This window comes from Eptesicus fuscus, chromosome 21, assembly GCF_027574615.1.
Source record: "Eptesicus fuscus isolate TK198812 chromosome 21, DD_ASM_mEF_20220401, whole genome shotgun sequence".
NCBI lineage: Eukaryota > Metazoa > Chordata > Mammalia > Chiroptera > Vespertilionidae > Eptesicus > Eptesicus fuscus.
The window spans coordinates 23,257,745-23,276,618 of NC_072493.1; the positions used below are offsets into that span (position 1 = coordinate 23,257,745).

General features: G+C 58.3%; 1 protein-coding gene across 1 annotated transcript in view; it reads left to right on the plus strand.

The window, feature by feature from the left end:
* The window catches only part of CBFA2T3 (CBFA2/RUNX1 partner transcriptional co-repressor 3), a 54,497-nt gene that overhangs the window by 20,854 nt on the left and 14,769 nt on the right, over positions 1-18,874 (plus strand). The window contains exons 2-3 of the mRNA XM_028142990.2: positions 12,276-12,425; positions 16,102-16,179. Of these exons, the coding sequence (XP_027998791.2) occupies positions 12,305-12,425; positions 16,102-16,179 (199 nt within the window). The 5' untranslated portion in view covers positions 12,276-12,304. The remainder of the gene's footprint in view (positions 1-12,275; positions 12,426-16,101; positions 16,180-18,874) is intronic.

Sequence of the window (18,874 nt, forward strand, 5' to 3'; positions counted from 1 at the left end):
ACCCCAAAGTGGGCTTTTCCCACCACCGCATGGCTGTAGTGGCCTGTGTTTCCATCGCCCCCACCACCACCTTGGAGCACCTGCGAAGGGACTCATCTGCATCACACTCAGGTCAGAGCACCATCCATCTACTCACCCACACACCTACTCATCTGTCCATCCATCCTTCCATCGATCCAACCCAACCGTTCACCTCTCCATCCATTCAAAAATCCATCCACCCACGCCTCCCTCTGTCCACCCATCCACCCACACATCCAGGCATCCATAATCTACCCCTCATCAATCCATCATCTACCCACCCATCCATCTGCCTCCTACTTACCCACTTATCTCTCTATGTATACCCACACCCCCTTGAGCCCACCCACCCAGGCAGCCACACCGCCACATTCATTGTCCTAGCCCATTCCCACTCAGGTCGAAGGCCAGTCTGCAGATGGCCACTTGCCCTTGGTGGCAATGTACCTGGGAGGATGAGAGGAGACTCCAGAGTACCCGGACCAGTGCTGGGAGAGGAGGGCGTCTGCTGTTTTTGCTGCCCCTCCCCCAGTCTGGCAGCCCCTCCTTCTGCAGCAGGGGCCCAGATGTCGGGGCGCCTCCCCCGCAGCTCTCAGCCCCAGCAGCTGGGTGAGGAATGTGCTTCCTTTGTGTGCTAGCTACAGGGTGAGCAGGCCTGACATCTGGATTGCGTTTGCTGCCCTTTGGAGAGCAGGGAAGGTTTTCATTCCAGCTCTTTGAGCTCTCCCCCCTCCCCCACCTTTAACTCTTTGCCGGTATGCTGTAGAAGACCAGACTCCGTAACAGCCCATGGGGCTCAGGGCCAAGGGGTCGGGGCATCAGTGGTCAGTGGAGCTATGGGCTCCGCAGCCCAGCCCAAACCCCAGCCTCTTCTTGAAGACACCAGCAAGAACAGAATGGCTCCGACCTGCTTTCTACCCAGGAACCATGGTCACAGTTCGTTTGTCATCATTTTTTCTGTGCATGTGTTTACTTATAAGATGGAATTACATGCTTTTGTCACCTCTTTTGATTCTCACTCCTGGGTCACTTTTCCAGATCATTAGATAATATTCTATCTCTCATGGCATCATTTTTGCTAGTAGTGGGTATTTAAAATATAACACACACACGGGAAAGTGTGCAGCTTGAACTTCATAAAGTGTTCCAGATAACAAACATTACCTGCCCTGCCCTCAGGCCCTGATCCCCTCCCAGTCACTCTCTGTCAAGGGAACCCCCATCCTGACTGTGACACCATAGACCATTTTGCCTGTTTCGGAACTTCATATAAAGGGAAGCACATGGCATGTGCTCTTTGGGGTCTGGTGGCAACCACTCACTCCATGTTTATGAGATGCATCCACGTGGGTGCATATGGTTGTTCCTGTCCTTTTTCCGTGCTATATAGTATTCCACCATTTAGATCTGCCATGACTCATGACCATTCCACTCTTGATGGGCATTTGGAGGGCTTCCCTTTGGGCCTTTGTGACAAGGCGGCTGACGAACACTGATTTCTTGCTGCCGGCTCACATGGGTTTGCACACCTGTTGGTTCTGGGCCTCGGAGTAAAATCACTGTGGCATGGGGGGTGTGATAGTTCAGGCTATTGGATACTGAAAAAGTTCCCAAAGTGAATGTAACTATAGCATGATTTTGAAGATTCTATTATGTTGCATTAACCAGAAAGTTTATTTAACAAGCCCTCTATTGTGGTCATCTTATTTATTCCCTGTTCTTCACTCTTATAATGCTATGATGAACATCCTTGTAGGTAGCTGTTGGCCGGCATCCTGATGATGTCCTTTGAACACATTCGCTGAGGTGGATTTGCTTGTCCAAGCCAAGTCACCACCACCATGTTATAGGTGTAACATGGGCTGTGTTTTTCCCGTTCAAGAGGAGTGGGGAGCCAAGAGGCAGGAGGCCCTGATTCAACTTCAGTTTGCCATCTGTACGTTCTGATTGGTTGGTCTCTAAGCTCCCTTCCAGTTCCAATATGTTGTAGTTCTCAATACTAAAATGTATCAGTTAACTACTGCTGTGTAATAAATAACCCCCAAACTGTAGCTTGAAACAACTACCATTACTTGGATCATAGTTCTGATGTTTGGGCTGGCAGTTTAGTCAGGCTTATCTGGGAAGTTCTGATTCTGGCTGCGCTTGCTCTTGGGACTGTGGTAAGATGTGGGTCTGTGTTCAGCTGTGGGCTCCAGATCAGCAGCTCTGCTGATTGTGACTGGGCACCCCACATGACTAGGCCCTCAGCTGGGACAACTGCCCCATGCATGTCTCACCCTCCAGCAGGAGGGTCAACAAGAGAGCAAGTGGAGCCAGCCTCTGTGTCCAGGCTCACAGTTGGATGACATCACTTTTACTGCATCCTATTAGCCATACAAAGTCCCAGGGCCAGCCCAGGTCCAAGGGCAGAAAGCAACTCTGCCTCTGGATAGGTAGAGCTGCCGTCACATTGCAGCAGGCATGGGTCAGGGAGAGCAAACAATTGAGGCCACTTTGCAATGCATCCACCTCAGAGGTGGAGGGGATCTTAGTAGCTATAACCAAGCTTCCTTGCGGTGGGATAGGCTCCAATAGCTCCTTGGTCCTCAGGCACACCATGAAGGGATGGATGTCCTTCCCACTTACACACACGCGAGCTGCTTGCAGGGACCACTGGCAGGGGCACAGGTCCTGACCCAAGCCCCACCCAGGTTCTCTCCCACCACAGTGGGCCAAGCTCTCAAACATGCGTACATGGGATCCAGGGCCACAGAGGGCAGGTGGGAAGCACACTCTTTCTTAGTGTCCAGCCAACAAACCTTCATGGAGGACCTCCTAAGTGTCAGGCGATTGCTCTGGGACCAGTACAGAGAAAGACAAGACCGTGTCATTGGGAAGACAGGCAGTGGGCACAAGGACCAACACAGCCAGTGATTGATGACAGGTGCTGACAAGTGTCCCAAAGCAGATAAAATTGGGTGGCGTGGCAGGAAGCACAGGGGTGGGGGCAGTTTTGACTTGGGTGAGCAGGGAAGGCTGCTCTGAGGAGGGGCATTTGAGACCAAACCTGAAGAATGAGAGGGAGAGAGCCTTGCTGCGATGAGGGGAAGGGCCCACGGGACTGTAAGGCGGTCAGAGCACAGGCGACGTGCAGGTACACGCAGTCCATCCGCCACCCATCGAGCAGTTCTGCCCAGCTTCTTTGATGAACCCCACACTCATTTATAGGCATAACATGGGCGGTGCTTTTCGAGTTCAGAAGGGGGGGTGGGCCCTGCTGGAGGGGAGTTCTGCTGGGATTGGGTCTGGTCCAATTTTGCAGCATCTCAGTGGGAGAAGGGACTTTCCCACCCAGGCATACCGGCTCCCTTCACCACTGACAGGATGTCATGAACTCCTGCGTATGATGGTGGGGCAGCCTGGCCACTGCCAGGTGTCCCCCTGTATCTGCGGGGGAGCTTCACTGTGCCCCTGGGACATTCTCTTGTGGACTCTCTCATTGGACAGAGGCTGGCTGTCCCCTTCTGGGCAGGCTCTGAGTACATCCACAGGGAGAGACAAGCACTGCCACCAACCAGCTGGGGACTTCAACCTTTGAGCTGGACACACATGGGATCTGCTGTGTGATGGCCATGTGGCCCGGGGCTAGTGACGTCACTCATTTGTGCCTCAGTTTCCCCATATGTACCTCAGGATCCTAACACCTCAGGGTTTTGTCAGGAGAGTTGAATGGGAGAGGTGTTTCAAAACCCCGGGCACAGAAACGGCTCTTAGCAAAAGAGAGACTATTTAAAATCCAAGTTGTACCCTAGCCGGTTGTGCTCAGTGGATAGAGCATCAGCCTGCGGACTGAGAGTCCCGGGTTTGACTCCCGTCAAGGGCATGTACCTCGGTTGCAGGCTTGAGCCCTGGCCCTGGTCAGAGTGCGTGCGGGAGGCAACCAATCAATGTGTCTCTCTCACATCGATGTTTCTCTCTTTCAGTCTCTCCCCCTTCCCTTCCACGCTCTAAAAAATCAATGAAAAAATATCCTCAGGTGAGGGTTAAAATAAATAAATAAATAAAAAAATCAAAGTTGTGCACACGTGCCGAGGACAGATCCTTCCTTCCAGGACCCCACAGCAGAGTCTCCTCCGTGCCCCAATGCATGCTGGACGCTTTCCCTGGATTAACGAGTTTTGCCCTTCCTTTACTCTGTGGAGTGGGGTCTGTTCCCATCCCCATTCTACAGGTGAGAAAACTCAGGCCCAGAGTAGAAAAGCCGCTGCCCTTGCGGCTGAGAGACTCAGGAGGGTAAGGAGGAAGGCCAACCAGAACCTGCCCCCTGATGGCCCGAGCCATGTAGTTTCCAGTTCACGAAGCCCTTCTGGGTTCCTTATTTAAGACCATCCCCACCCCAAGAAGCAGAGTTACAGGCCCCCTTTTACCAGTGGGTAAACTGAGGCTCGGAGGCAGGCTGGGGTAATTTCCCTGAGTTCACAGTAGTTGGTCACAGAGCAGGATGGGAACCCAGGTTTCCTGACTCTTGGGCCAACATTGTTGTCATGGTGACCTGCAATCTTCACAGTCATCACCCATAGGCCTGGAGGTCGGGGTCCCTGGGTCCAGGAGGGGGGGTGGCTCAATACTGTGCTGTGGGAAGGGTGGTGGCAGGCAGAGGAACAGCCCACCCGGGTCAGGCCCCAAGGACTGGGAAGGGCTGGGCAGGAGGCCCGCCTGGAGCAATGGAAGGGAAAATACTAATCCCTGTGTTTTTATATTATTACTTATTCATCGGGTGGTGGAGGCCTTAACAGAAACCAGATGTGGGAAGTAACTCAAGTTCCAGCGTCTGGGACTCATTAGGCTGCGCCACCCCCAAAATCCCCTGCTTTGCCGAGGTCTGGGATCAAAGATGAGTGTCCCCCTGACATTGGCCTTGGGGGTGGGGGTGGGGGATGGGTCCCTCCTGGTCAGACCCACCCATCTGGCTGTAGGGTTTGCCCTGAACACAGGCAGCCCTTCCACATCCCTTCACCATTGCCCCAGCCTGGGAGCCCCCCTCTGAGATGTGGCTGCTGCCTGAGGGCTCGGGCCTAACTTTCCCTCCATTTATTCCTATTAAGAGGGTCCAGAAGAGTCGGGGTGCCCACCCCCGCCAAGAAGTTTGCTCTCAGTGAGGAGATCGCCTGGCTTACTCAAGACCCCAAGGGTGCAGGAGAGGAGCCCCCACCCACCCTCCAGGCAAGCCTTGAGGGGAGGAGGGTGGGCATTCTAGGGACCAGAACTGCCTAAGCAAAGGTTTGGAGGCTCAAATGCCCCCTCCTCCATGAGAGAGATCTGGCTCCCCCTCTCTCACTGCACCTCCTGTTTGCATCTTGAATTCTGGCCACTCTGTGAACTGGTAGGGTAGCCTGTCTCACCTCCCCCGGGCCCGCACAGCAGGCAGCACAGGGTGCGTGGGGCCTTCCCCGTGACGGGGCCCTGCGGGCATTCAGGGCATCCAGGCCTTCAAAGAAAGACTTCCCTGCACCACCCTGTGTCTCTCATGGCTTTCCAGGTCCCATGGATATGAGGCCAGAAAACCTCCCTGGGACCACATGAGCCAGCAAGGACATCTGCTCTGTGTGTGGACACAAAGGGACCGGTGGGCACTGAGCACTCAGGGGGGCTGCTCCGAAAACCAGGGGACCCGGCTCCACCCCTCGCAGAACTGCTTGCTGCTCCAAACAGGGCATCCCCAATGGCTGTCCCCAGCCTGGCACCCTGTGCTCACTGTGCTGCTTTGGTGTCCATGGCTCCGTTCCATCTTCTAAGGGATCCTGCCCATGGGGGGCAGCCTGACGCATGTGCAGCCTGATTTCTCCTCAGACACACTCACACGTCGATCTCTTCCAAGAGTTTGGTGACAGGCTTGTAGGAGGGTCAGGGGTTATTTGTCATTAGAGGGGGCCAAGCACGATTGTCATAGGAGGTCTGTGAATGAATGAATGGACTGGCAAGTGGATGAAAATCCTGGCAGGCACAGTAGTGTCTAGGAATCAGAACTCTGCGCCAGGCAGCCTCGTTGAGCTGTGGCCTCGGGTGAAACCCTGACCTTCCTACCCGGACACCCACCTGGATCAGGAACTTTGCCACACGGAGAAGGTGGCCAGGGAGCTGACAGTATTTAGGGGTGGACTTTGAGGCAGAGGGGTCAGGAATCCCGACTGGTAAAAGGAAGCCTGTGGGGTCGGGAAGCCTGGAACAATCTCCTGTGGATGGGTTGTCTCCCGGGGTCCTCTTGGTCGCAATTCAACAGGTATTTATCGAGTGGAGGATGCAGGCAGATCTCCAGGTATCCGGGGAAAGGAACTCTTGGCAGTGGGAACAGCCAGGCAAAGGCCCGAGGCAGACACAGCCTAGCAACAAGGGAAGAGTGTGGGAGGTGAGGGCAAAGGGGACAGCCAGTCACAAAGGCCCATGTGTGCTCTCAAGGGCTGAGACGTGGGCAGCCACCTTTACCCGTCTTAGGAAATGTGCCTTAGAGGGCACTTAGCACGCCGGTTCCCAAGAAAGTCGAACAGACAGGTTTACCTTGGCGGGAGTTTCAAGGTAGTGGCCCGCTGCCCACCGAGGCAGAGCTGGGAATTCAGAGACCGGGGCCGGTTCCTGGCTCTGCCCGCCACCCACCTGCAGAGCCTCCACCTCTCAGGGGATGGTGGGGATGGTGGGCACGGGCTTGTCAGTCTCACCTGGTGGTGGAGGACGCGGTGAGGCTGGTCTTGGCCAGGCAACCTCGCAAGGGGCTTCCTTTCCTGTTGCTCATCCGCGCTTTCCCTGCGAGGAAGAGGCAATGTGTGCACGATGCCGAAGGAAGATGACGGGACAACTGTTCCACGCTGCTTTCCTTTGGTCCGCACCACCGTCAGCGTCTCCGAGAGCGCCCGTGACGGTTGCTGCGCATGTTCAGTGCTCTCTCTCCTTACTCCTGCTTACAGATGTGGAAACTGAGGCTGGGCAGTATGCTTGTTTACAGAGGAGGAAACGGGCACAGTGGCCTTCCTCGGGTGCAGGGCCCCCCGCACCAAGCTTGCCCGGCAGCCCTGGAAAAGGCTCTGCTCATACACTCAGTTCTTCTGAGACCGGCCTCTTTGTGATACTGGGGACTTGAGAGGGGCTGAAACCTTCAGGGCCCCTCCCCAGCCCCCCATGGACCTCAGGAACCCTGGCCTGCAGGTCAGCTCCTGGAGAGGGGCATGGGGTGGAGCTGCACCCAACCTAGGAGCAACACCTACTCAGTTTCTGTGTGGGAGCTTGTCCCAAGACCCCACAAAAAGAGTGGCCTCTGGGGCCAGGCAGCCTGGCTTCAAGTCTTCCCCACCCTGTACCTCCGTGTCCTCATCTGTTCACCTCACAGGCTTGCTGTGGGGGACAAGATGAGGGGGTTCATGCAGGGTGCTTAGGTCAGGGCCCTGGCATTGTTGCCTGTCAGTCCCTGTGCAAAGGGCCTGAGGCAGCAGCAGCTGAGCTTACCTGTTGTTACCTGTCAGTACCTGTTGGTGCCTGTGCAAGGAGCCGGCAGCAGGTCACCTGTCATTACCTGCTGCCTTCCTACCATCCCACGGCTTGGCTTTTGTGAGGGTCAAATGAGGTACAGGAGGCATCAGCCTACAAAAGATCAAAGCGACAGCAACGTGGATTCCAGCGGGGCAAAGCCGGGGAAATGAGCTGTGCTGATGCTAGCAGGTCCTCCTTCTGCGGAGGGTTCTAGAACCCCAGGGCCTGGAGCCCTGGTCGATGGCCAGTTCTCAGCCAGGCGGTGTGGGCTGGGAACCACGGGCAGACACGGACAGTGATGGATGGGGTGGCTTGTTCCGGCACATTCCGTGTTCTTTCCCACCAACTCCGCCTGGCCTTGGAGAGCTGCTTCCTCTGTCGATGGATTAGTGACATTCGCTGGGAACTGGATACGCCGTCTGGGAAAGACACAGGCTGTCCCTCGGGCCCTGGGAGCACAGGGTCTGGGAATGTTCTTTCGGGCTGGGAGCAGCGGGCAGGGGGTGGGGAGCTCCGACTGAGCTGGAGCAGGAAGCCCAGATCCCAGGGGCTGGGGAGGACAGGGCGCCTCTGCCCACCCTCTCCCCTCTCGGTAGGATGTCGTCAGTCGGCTCCTGCACACTCAGACGATATCAAGACACCAGCCGAAACCAGTTTGGCTCAGTGGATAGAGCGTCGTCCTGCAGACTGAAAGGTCCCAGGTTCGATTCCGGTCAAGGGCATGTACATTGGTTGCGGGCACATCCCCAGTAGGGAGTGGGCAGGAGGCAGCTGGTCGATGTTTCTCTCTCATCGATGTTTCTAGCTCTCTATCCCTCTCCCTTCCTCTCTGTAAAAAATCAATAAAATATATTTTTGTTTTTAAAAAAAGAAAGACCAGCCACTGAGGAGCCTACAGGCCCCATCCCTGGTGCATCCCTGGTGGGAAAGACAGCAAAGAAAGCCCCTGTGGGGTTGGGGGACAGACCGTTAGAAGATGAATAAGCATGGGGGTCCGATGGCCAGGGCAGGCCTTTGTCTGCCTCTCACAGGCTGGTGACCTTGGGGAGCCAATACCTGGGCCCTGACAGCACTTTCCGGGGAGACGGTGAGGATTCACCGAGATGCTGTGTGGACGTGCAGGGCAGGGCTCGAGCCCAGCTCCGACTGGGTCTGAGGACACCTGAGAGTGGGCGCTGGAGGATGGAGGGGACAAAGAATGGGGAGCGAAAGAGTGTCTTGTGGGGCTGGCCCAGGTTTCCCGGGTGGCGGTCTGAACTTGCTGGGAGCTCTGCCATCTGAGCCGGCTCATGCTGGCCCCCTCAGCAGCCTTGGTGGGAAACGGGAAAGGGGGTGGGCCTCTCACTGGCACCTAGAATCCAACAGTAGGGCCCCTCCCCTGGACTCTCCCATTCCCCGCCGCCCCCCATACCCCGGCCCGCTTCTGCTCTCACTGCCTTCTGGGCACAGGGTCCCTCCTGGATGTCCCTACGCTGGCTGCCTTGGGCAAGAAGGTCGTGTGAGAGCTGCTGGGGGTCTGAGCCTCCCAGTGAGTCTGGGGGGTCTCCGTATGAGGCCTTGAAGGGGGGCAGAGCAGGAAGCCAGCACAGGGAGAACAGAGTTACCCCTGTCTGGCGACTCCTTAGAGTGTAGAGAGGCACCTGTTTGCCCTCAGGGTAAGGCCTGGTGAAGCCCCGTGTGCATGGAAGCCACTGGAGGGATTTAGGCCAGAGAAACCATGTGCGCACTCAAGCCCCGCCCAGCTGCTGTGCAGAGCCCTCAGTGGCTCCCACTGCCACTCAGGCAGTCTAACTCCCCAGCCCAGCCCCGGCTGGCCTTCTTTCCCCATTTTTCTGCACAACTAGAGGCCCTGAACACTCGCCTCTGGCCTTTGTGCTCTCTGTTCCTTGACCACAGTGCCGTTCCTTCTCATCTCCACACCACCTCTGCTCTTCACTGAGGGCCCTCGTCATTTTCTCCCTTCTGAGGTGGGGTCTGAGCTGAGGGCAGCCTCGAGAGGAGGGACCCAGCACATGAGCTGCTCTATAAACCTTTGCGGAATTTCACTGAGTGCTCATATGTGCAGACCCTTCACCTGATCTCATGGAACCTCCAGCCGCCCTGTGGCGGGTGCTCACCGCTGCCCCCTTATGGAGGAGCGGAGATGAGGCCACTTGCCCTAGGTCACATTGCCTGGAGGGAAACAGAGCCAGGACTCAAACAAGATTCAAGAAAGACTCATGAGATCCCGGATGGTGCCCCTATGGCCCTAGCATGCTCAGGTGCTGGGGCAACTTGATGCCTCTTTCTAAAAGGAGAAGAGTGCCTATTGGTGACAACCACGAAACCCTGCAAACCCATGTGACTCTGCAGGGATGCACCCATACTTGCTGTGTGCCCTTGGGCAGATTACTGCACCTCTCTGTGCCTGTGAAACAGGGATTTGGTGAGAATAAAAGGAGCGATGACTGTCCAGGGCCGAGAGCAGGACCTGCCTCCTCTCCTAAGTAAACAGATGGCCTTGCGCCTGCCTCCCTCTCCTTTTCACCAAAGGTTGCTGGGCACCAGCGGAGCTCTGCCTGCTCCATCCTCGAGTCCCAGCAGGCACTGTGGAATGCGTGCATCCAGAGCCCGCTCTCAGGGGCTGCGGAGATAGCGCGATGTGTCGAGTTGTCCTGCCGGACGCTTCCTCCGCCTCTCTCTGCCCACTGAGGTGCCTGTTCAACAAGCACCGTGTAAGGAGGGTCAGGGCAATGAGTGGCCCTCCCCAATGGGGTTTTCCTTTATCTGCTTTTCTGTCCTGTTGAGTCTCTAAGGCTTCCGCCAGGCCCCAGTGTGGAAGGGCTTTGGAAAGTCAGAACTGGCCCTGCGGCCCGTGTCCCAGGTTGGCACCCGAAACACCCTTCCAAGCATGCTGGTGGCACTGCCTGCCCTGGGGCGGCCTGGTCAGATGAAGGGCTGGCCGGGACAGCCTGCACCCTTAGGGGTGGCCCAGGGCCCACGGCGGCCAGCCACGCTTGCCTTCTTTGGTTGTCACCAGGGACTGGCCGCCGGCCCTGCAGCCAGGCACGGTGTTGACGGGCCCCACAGCTGCAGTGCACATGTGCCCGGCCATCAGCCTCCTGACAGGCTGGCTGTGGGGAAGGGGGAGCGGGGTGCCCGGCGGGAGGGAGGCCAGCGGCTGCAGCTGAGTGGACAGCAGGTGCTGCGAGGCCGGGTGACGGCTGATTCTGGCTGCTTCCCTCCATGGGGCCCAGCAGGGCGGGGGCTTCCCTCTCACCCCCCCCGGGGCCCGGGAGTGTGGAGGACTGTGAGAGCCCCTCCCCGGTGCTGCGGACGGTGGGCATCTCCTCTCTCTGAGCGGGAGGTAGGGAGAGAGGAAGGGAGGTTTGCACAGCATGGAGCACGAGATAACGGTAATGCCATTTGTGAGCGTTATTCATCACCATCCCCAGAGGCGGGCCACCCCCCACACACGTCTATGTGTCTGCCCTGAGCAAGGGGCCAATGGGGGGCGGGGGGAGCAGAGGGGAAGGAACTGGAGCCACGTAGTGACCGCTGAGGGGCAGTGAGCCTTGGCAGTGGTTCTGCCCTCACCATCTCCCTGGCTCGGGAGGAGACCCCATCAGCGTTAGCAAGACGAGCTCGGGGCAGGGCGGGCTGCGCCTCCTTATGTAACAGGTAGAGAAAGCCATCTCCACGGCCCTGAGCAGCTGGGCCACCCCAAATCCCAGCCACGGCTCCCAGGTCTTTGTGGCCGACGTGGGCCCCGGCCGACCCTGTGTTCAGATGGAGGGTGGGGGGGTCCGGTGTTCGCCCCCTTCCACCTGCAAAGAGTGCCCCGGCAGCTGCTGGCCCAGGGTGTGTGGGCTTGGCCAGAGTGACGCGGAGGCCTTTTCCTCTGGGTCCTGCTCTGTGGAGCTGGGAGCTCAGGCCCCACCCAGGTCTCATTTTGCCACGTCCACCCTCTCCACACAGCTGGCCCCTATCAGGGCATCAGACCACATCGGACTTTTTACAGTTTCCAGGGCCACAGCCCTTGATCTACAGACCACACTTGGAGTGGTCAGACCTAGACCGGCCTGACATTGACCATGTCCCCAGCCTGGCTGCTCCCAGGAGCTGCCCAGGGCCAGGAGGTGGTTAAAAAGAAGTTTCCACCACCCCGTGTCTCGTGGAAGACCCCCATCCCAGCCTGAATGGGGCCTCAGCCCACGGCAGCAGCCTCACCTGGGGCCCTGATGGAAACAGATGCCCACCCCACACGTGCTTAATCAGAAATGGGGGTGGGGAGGCCGGCATGTGCCTCTGAACAGGCCCTTCAGGAAGTGCTGGTGGAGGCTGCCTCAGTGGGTGCTGCCTGACTCCCCGGTCTGCAGTACCAGAGCCCCCTCCACCCCCAGCCCCGTGAGGATCCAAGCCCCCGTTCTGGCCAGCCTCGGGCTCTTGCAGCCTGCCTGCAAAGGGCTGACCCGAGCCCACCCTCTGGCCCCAGGTGGGTGAGATATCAGCCCCTGTGAACACACCTGGGGCTTATCTGGGACTGGCCAGGCCCTGGGACTGGGTCTGGCTTTGTGGGCAGAGACGGAGCCACCTTGGGTCCAGCTGGGTAACCCTCACCCGGGTCTCCGGCAGCACAGCCCCAAACCCAGCTGCTGGGGGCCGGGGGCTGGGCCAGGCACTAGGGGTGGCTGGGGAGGTGCCGACCCCTCCCCTCTCAGCCTGCTTCACCGGCGTTCTCTTTTTCTTCCCTCCCCGCACCCCCGACACAGCAGTGGACAGGAAGGAGAAGAAGGCTGCAGCGATGCCTGACTCCCCCGCTGAGGTGAAGACACAGCGCCGGTCCACGCCCCCCAGCATGCCGCCCCCTCCACCCTCTGCGTCCCAGGGCACCACACGGCACTCCTCCTTCACACCCCACACAAGTGAGTAACTGCAGGGCTGGGCACCAAACGGGGCAGAGCAGAAGGATCTCTGGGGCCCATGAAGTTGCCGAGGGGCCAGACCTCATTCCATGCTAATAGAGCCGGGGCCACGGTCCCCGTGCCCTAAGCCCTTAAACATCCACTGTTGGGCCCTGGAAAGGGAGGGCCTGTCATGGCTCAGAGGCCAAGCTTTGAGGTTCAAATCCCAACTCTTCCACTTCATAGCTGTGGGCCCTTGTGGAGGCCACAGAACCTCTCTGGGCCTCACGTTCCTCATCTCTAGAGCAGGGCTGGCTACAGCCCCTGCCTCGCTGAGCTGCTGTGAAGACCAGTGAGTTAACGGAAATTCCTACCCGGTGGCCGGCATATCGTGAACATTCCCTCAAAGCTGGCTGTTATATTTGGAACTCGGAGAGGGCCAGGGACGTCCCCCGTCAGCAGGTTACTGAGTGCAGGTGAATTCAGTTAGGCCCGCACCCTGCTGGAGAGCCCGTCAGGCCGGCTCCGGTCTCAGCGGAGCTCCGAGCTGGCTCTAACGCCAGGGCCTCTTGCAGCCAGGCCTCGGTGGGGGTGCAGGTTGGCCAGAAACTGAGGTCAGCAGGGCCTCAGCTGCCAGCAGTGTGGTGGGTAGAACAGACCCTTAGGTTGAGTGTCTCAACACTCACAGCAGCTCTGCGTCCTCCGGAACCCACCACCACTGCCGGAGTCCTGTTCCTCAGAGTCAGAGAAGTTGGGGACTCAGTGGTTTGGGGTCCTGAACAGTTGGGAAGGAAATCCTCAGGTTTGGGCCAAGGGCTTAGCAGTGTGTCCTAAGGGTTTCTGATGGGCATTGGAGAGAATCCGTGTACCACCCCCGCCCCTATGTTCAGAGGTCAGAAGCCCCACGCCTAAGGACCCTTCCCCAGGCTTTGAGACCCAAATGAAGCCTCAGACTCCTGAGCCCGGTGGTCGGCAAACCACAGCTCGCGAGCCACATGCGGCTCTTTGGCCCCTTGAGTGTTCTAACGCCACTTCTTCAAGATAGACTCGCCCAGGCCGAAAACCGACTTCTGCGCATGGGCCACGAAGTTTCAATCGCACTGTACGTGCGCGCCCGCACGTGGTATTTTGTGGAAGAGCCACACTCAAGGGGCCAAAGAGCCGCATGTGGCTTGCGAGCCGCGGTTTGCCAACCACTGCCTTAGCCTATAGCTCCTGGTCCTCGCTGGGCTAAGAAGTAAGAGCTGCTGCCTCCAGCCAGGACCCATAGCTCTGCCCAGAGTGTGGGGTGAACCACAAGGCCGATCTAGATCTCTGTGTCTAGACACAAAGGGCACTGGGTCTGCCACCCAAGGCTGGCCCCAGCTTCGTGGACCAGCCTCCCTCGGGAAAAAGGCATTGGCTGTGGGGTCAGGCTCGGCCCCTTGTTTGTAGGATATTGGCTTAAGCCAGTCTCCTGACCCTCCGAGCCTCAGTTGGATAAATGGAGTGATATCACCTGCTGCCAGGTGTAGCAGCCTGAAAACAGGGACATCTCAGCACACAGTAGGAGCTTAGTGACCAATACCCCTCCCTACGCCCTCACTTGGCACAGAAGGTTCCAGCTCCCTCTTCCTACCAGGCCTTAGCAAGGGTCCCCATGCATCACAGAGACTGGGACAGGTCCTCAGCCCTGCCTCCTGCCCCAGGACGGGGCCCAGGGCAGCAGGGCTCTCGCTGCCCAGTTCTCAGCCCACGGGTCCGCGTCTGCCTTAGTCAGCCACACTGGAAGGGGCCAGAGGCGGGGCTTTCTCCCACACACGTCTCGCGTGGCGCTGGCCGCCTGGTCATCCTGCCCTCTCTCTTGGCAGAGTCAGTCCTCACCTCCGACTGAAACGCAGGCGGCATCTCCATCTACTCAACAGATGCCACCCCGTCAGGGCCCCATAGGTAGAAAGCGGGGGGAGGAGAGGGGGGGGCGTGAGTTGCATTTAACTTCCCAGCCTGCACCTCAGCCGGGGAGAAAAAGGAATTACTCCTGCAAGGGAGCAGCAGCTCCCAAGGAAACAGGCCAGGGGCCACCACCTAAAGTGACAGCCCACCTCGGGTTCGGTTCCAAGCTGGGGAAGCCCACAGACCCTTGGCGGTCAGGCCAAGGCTCCGAGCTGGGTCCCTGACCCTCATGGGCACATGCGTCTCCCTCAGCCTACTTTTCTCCTTAGTCCAGGAGCCCGTGTTCCAGAAAGCAATGGTCTGGGAACCAGATGTTTCAGGTTGGGGACAGGGCTAAGGTCAGCTGACACCGCCCCCGTGTGCTTTCAGGAGGCCTGTGAACAGGTGTGCGTGTGGGCAGAAGGCCTGTGTGTGGCTCAGGGTCCTCCCCTTACACCCCCATGCACCCCCACCACTGCGGGCTCATGCTCCTGGATTCGGGGTCCCGGCTCTATTTAGAGCACAGAGGTCACAAGAGACAAGTAATTCTTTTCTAAGCTGATGCTTTAGTTTCATTGGGCTGCTGGGGCCATCTCTCTGGGTGTCAGGCCACGGTGGCCTCAGATTTGTTCCCTACCGAAGAATTCCCTGAAAGCGGGTGGTTAACCATGTCCGTGCACCTGGCTGGTGGCAGCCTGAATGGACGGAGCCTCTGTGCTCAGCCTCGGATTCCTGCCAAGAGTCTCGCCAGCTTCCCTGGGACCAGCCTGGGAGCCAAGCTGACCAGAGGCTGACCTTGAACCAGGGCTGGAGGGCTGTGGTTTTCTTGCCCAGTGACCGCCTAGGCACACATTCATTTTGGAGTTGAAGCTGTGGTGTGGCTAGGGCAGTGGTCGGCAAACCGCGGCTCGCGAGCCACACGCGGCTCTTTGGCCCCTTGAGTGTGGATCTTCCGCAAAATACCACGGCCTGGGCGAGTCTATTTCGAAGAAGTGGCATTAGAAGAAGTTTACGTTTAAAAAAATGTGGCTCTCAGAAGAGATTTCAGTCGTTGTACTGTGGATATTTGGCTCTGTTGACTAATGAGTTTGCTGACCACTGGGCTAGGGAGATGGACGAGGGGCGGGGCGGCGCCGCTGAGAGAACTCTGGGAAAGAATGTAAGGAGCTACTCTGCAGCTGGGAGGACCCTCAAAGGGCTAACACTCCATCCTGCCCTTGATTACCCCATGTGACAGGAGGCTCACTTTCTGATTACAGCAGCATAGCCTGTCTCCTTTTAGCTTCCGCTCACCAATTCCAGCTCAAACAAATCAAATCTTCCTTCCTGTTTGGTGCTTCCTCCCCTCATGGCAGTTTAGTTCTGGGCTTCATTTTGGAACCATCATTGGGTTGTCTGTCGATGGAGACCCCTAGCCCTGTTTCACAAGTTAGCTCAGGCTCCGGGTCCCTTGAGGATGGTGCTGAGTGGCGTCACCAGGCACCTTCCAGGAAGAGAACATTTACGGACCCCACTCATGCAGACAGCGATGCCACAGTTTTTGTAGGCCCCCGGAAGGTCCCACCAGAAATGTCCTTACGAGATGCCATCATCAAGCCCCTTCATGTAACAGAGAAAACTGAGACCTGCAGAAGGGAATGACTGGCCTAAGGTGGTGACAGCCCCAGTCTCCAAAACTGCTGTCGTAAAGCAGAGAGGGGCGGGGCCGATGGAGACGCCCCGCGGGGCAGAGCCACCCGCCCATGGCCCCCTTCCTCACAGAGTGTTTTTCTTATTTTGCTTACAGATCGAGAGGACGGGCCTGCGATGTCTCTGCCCCACGGCCGTTTTCATGGCTGCTTAAAATGGTCTATGGTCTGTCTTTGTAAGTAAAATAACAAAAACCACAGGCCTCCCAGGAGGTCCTCACCCGCACCCTCTGCCTGGGAAGGCCTTGACGATGCCCCCACTTGCCTTCCACAATCCACTATTGCGTCCGCATGTCAGTGAGGTCTGAGGAGAGAGGTCTGAGGGGCAGGCCCAGGAGAGCAGAGCAGTCGGAGTCCTCAGACCCACAGTCCCCTCCCCGCCTTGCTCCTCATGACCTGTGTGACCTTAGGCAGGTGGGCACCCTCGGTGTTCCTTTGTCCCCGATCCACAAAACAGGGTGCATGTGGCCGATCCCAGAGTTGTGAGAAGGTAGAATGTCAACACACGTCCGTAGCTTAGCATCTCAAGGGCAGACCCCAGCCCGGGTCAAATCCCAGCTCCTCTTCCCATCCGTGCCTCAGTTTCCCCACCCAGAAGTCGTCATACGCTGCTGGTGGAGTCGGCGGGAGGCCTGGCACATACTGGGTGCTCACTGGACATTTTGCTCACTAGTGGACATTTCCGTCAAAATGCTCAGCCACAGCCGGTGTCCATAACGGGAAGTTTTCATGGAGTGATGCTCGGTGTTGTCAGCCAGCGTCAGGACAGGCACCCACTGCAAGCCAGTTGGGCTGCGCGGCCCAGGCGTGGCTGCTGCGTAGCGCCGGGCTCCAAGGGGAGGTGACATAATGATTGTGCATTATTTATGTCCTGTGATGCGTGGTCCTCCTTGCCGTTATTCTGTGATGCCTGGCCTTCCTCTCGGGTCCGGCCGTCTTCGCTGAGCTGCGGCGCTATCAGGACGGTGTGGTTCCCAGCCCCGGAGCTGCTTCTGCAGCAGGGCGAGGGGCTGGCAGGCAGGCTGTTTGTTGGTTCATCATCCCAGCCTGACCCCCGCCCAGGCCCAGGGCTGGGGAGCTGCGGGGGTGCTAGTGTGTGCCCCCAAACCTCAGCCGGGGACACGTGTGCGGTCTAACTTAGTAACACACCTGTTGTGGAATGAAAGCACTTGTGGCCGGGGGTTATTTTCGGCGTCTCTTTAGCAAGCTGCTGAGACTGCCCGGCAGCCTGAGGGAGGGAGCACGGGCCAGCGAGGGCAAGCAGGCCTCCGGGAGGACCCAGGCACCGAGGGCAGGCTGGTAAGGGAGCTGCAGGGAGGCTGGGCCCCGGCTGGGCCAGGGGCCGTGGGTGGGAACCCAGGAAGCATGGACAGCCACACATCGTAGAAGCCTCTGGAAGGTCCAGACCCCAGGTGATAGCCCAAGTCTGCCACTCGGAATGAGCCCCCCACTGCGGAGAGGTCTCCCGTGGCAGGGGGCCATCTCCCGGCCTGGCTGGTGTGACCGCTGGTGGCCGTCATCAGTCTTGACCAGGGGGTGTGTGTGTGTGTGTGTGTGTGTGTGTGTGTGTGTGTGTGTGTGTGTATCAGGGTCCGCCGAGGGGGTTGGCTGGAGCTCGCTGAGGAGACAGAAAATTAGCACAGCAGAGAAGTCTTCTGGTCTGTCCAAGGGTCCTCTGGATGATGCCTCATGAGACGGGGGAAGGACAGGGCCTCTCCTGCCCTGGGTTTGGAGTTCTCTCTTCATCCCAGAGTGAGAGGGAAGGCTGAGCAAGGCACACCTCCCTGCAGGACTATTCCAGAGCTGGTGTCCCTTCTAGGGTCCAGTAGGTGCTTCTACGATCATCCCGCCCCAGGGAGGCAGGCGGGTGTCACCTCGCATTGTGTCAACCCGGGTCTCATCAGTGGTTTCCGAACTTCTGCTAAGTGGGGGCCAGTTATGGATGAGAGATCACCCACATGTAAAAGCAATCAAGGTCAAGCATTTCTGGCTCCTTCCATGGGTAGAAGAGCAACCGTGGTTCTATCAGCCTTGGAAGCCGGGAGCAGAGGGCCCAGCACCTGTGGAGTGGGGAAGCTCCAACCCTGGTTTGGGCCAAGGGTCATTTGCATATGAAGAAACCGAGGCCAGGCCCCAAGTCTCACCCCCATCTAAGCTAGTGCAGGTGGTACAGGGCCTCAGGCAGGATGCCCACTCCCAACCCCCGTGCCAGGGGCGCCCACAGGTGTAGGACGCGGGAGCAGGCAGATGAGCATACAAGGGGTTGAGTGTAAGAACAAGAGTGAGCCGCCTGGAGCAGGTGCCAGTGCGGCAGCCAAGGACGCCAGGTGTGAGTGGCCCCCAGGTTTAGCAATGGAGCCTCAGACCTCCCAGAAATATCAAGCTTCCCCAGCCCGAACCCCCTCCACCATTACCAAGGGCCCTGGGAGCCTGTGACCTCTGACCTCTCTGTCGACCCTGGTGGTCATCACTAGGGTTTCTGAGGCTAGGGGACAGGGATGCAGGTGACCGGGCACCGAGGGCTCCCTAGCCTCCAGTGTGAAAGCTCTGTCACCCAAGGCTGAGGGAGGAGGTCCTGTCCTGGGACCATTTCCCAGCACCCCTGGCCTCTGCCAGTCCTGGGACACCTGGGTGATATCCCCAGGGCCTGGGTAACTCACAGCACTGCTCCTGGGGCCCCTGCGGTGTGTGCATGTGGGTCCCTTAGGTAACTTGCTGGTTCTCCTCATGCGGCCTGCACAACAGCAGCCAGCCCAGGGACTCCCCAGCCGGGATCCGACCCCACTTGTCCTGGGGTGTCTGGGTCCCTCTGCCCCACCCGAGTCCCATCAGCACAGGGATTGGAGCCCTTGTGTGGGCGATGGCACCTGT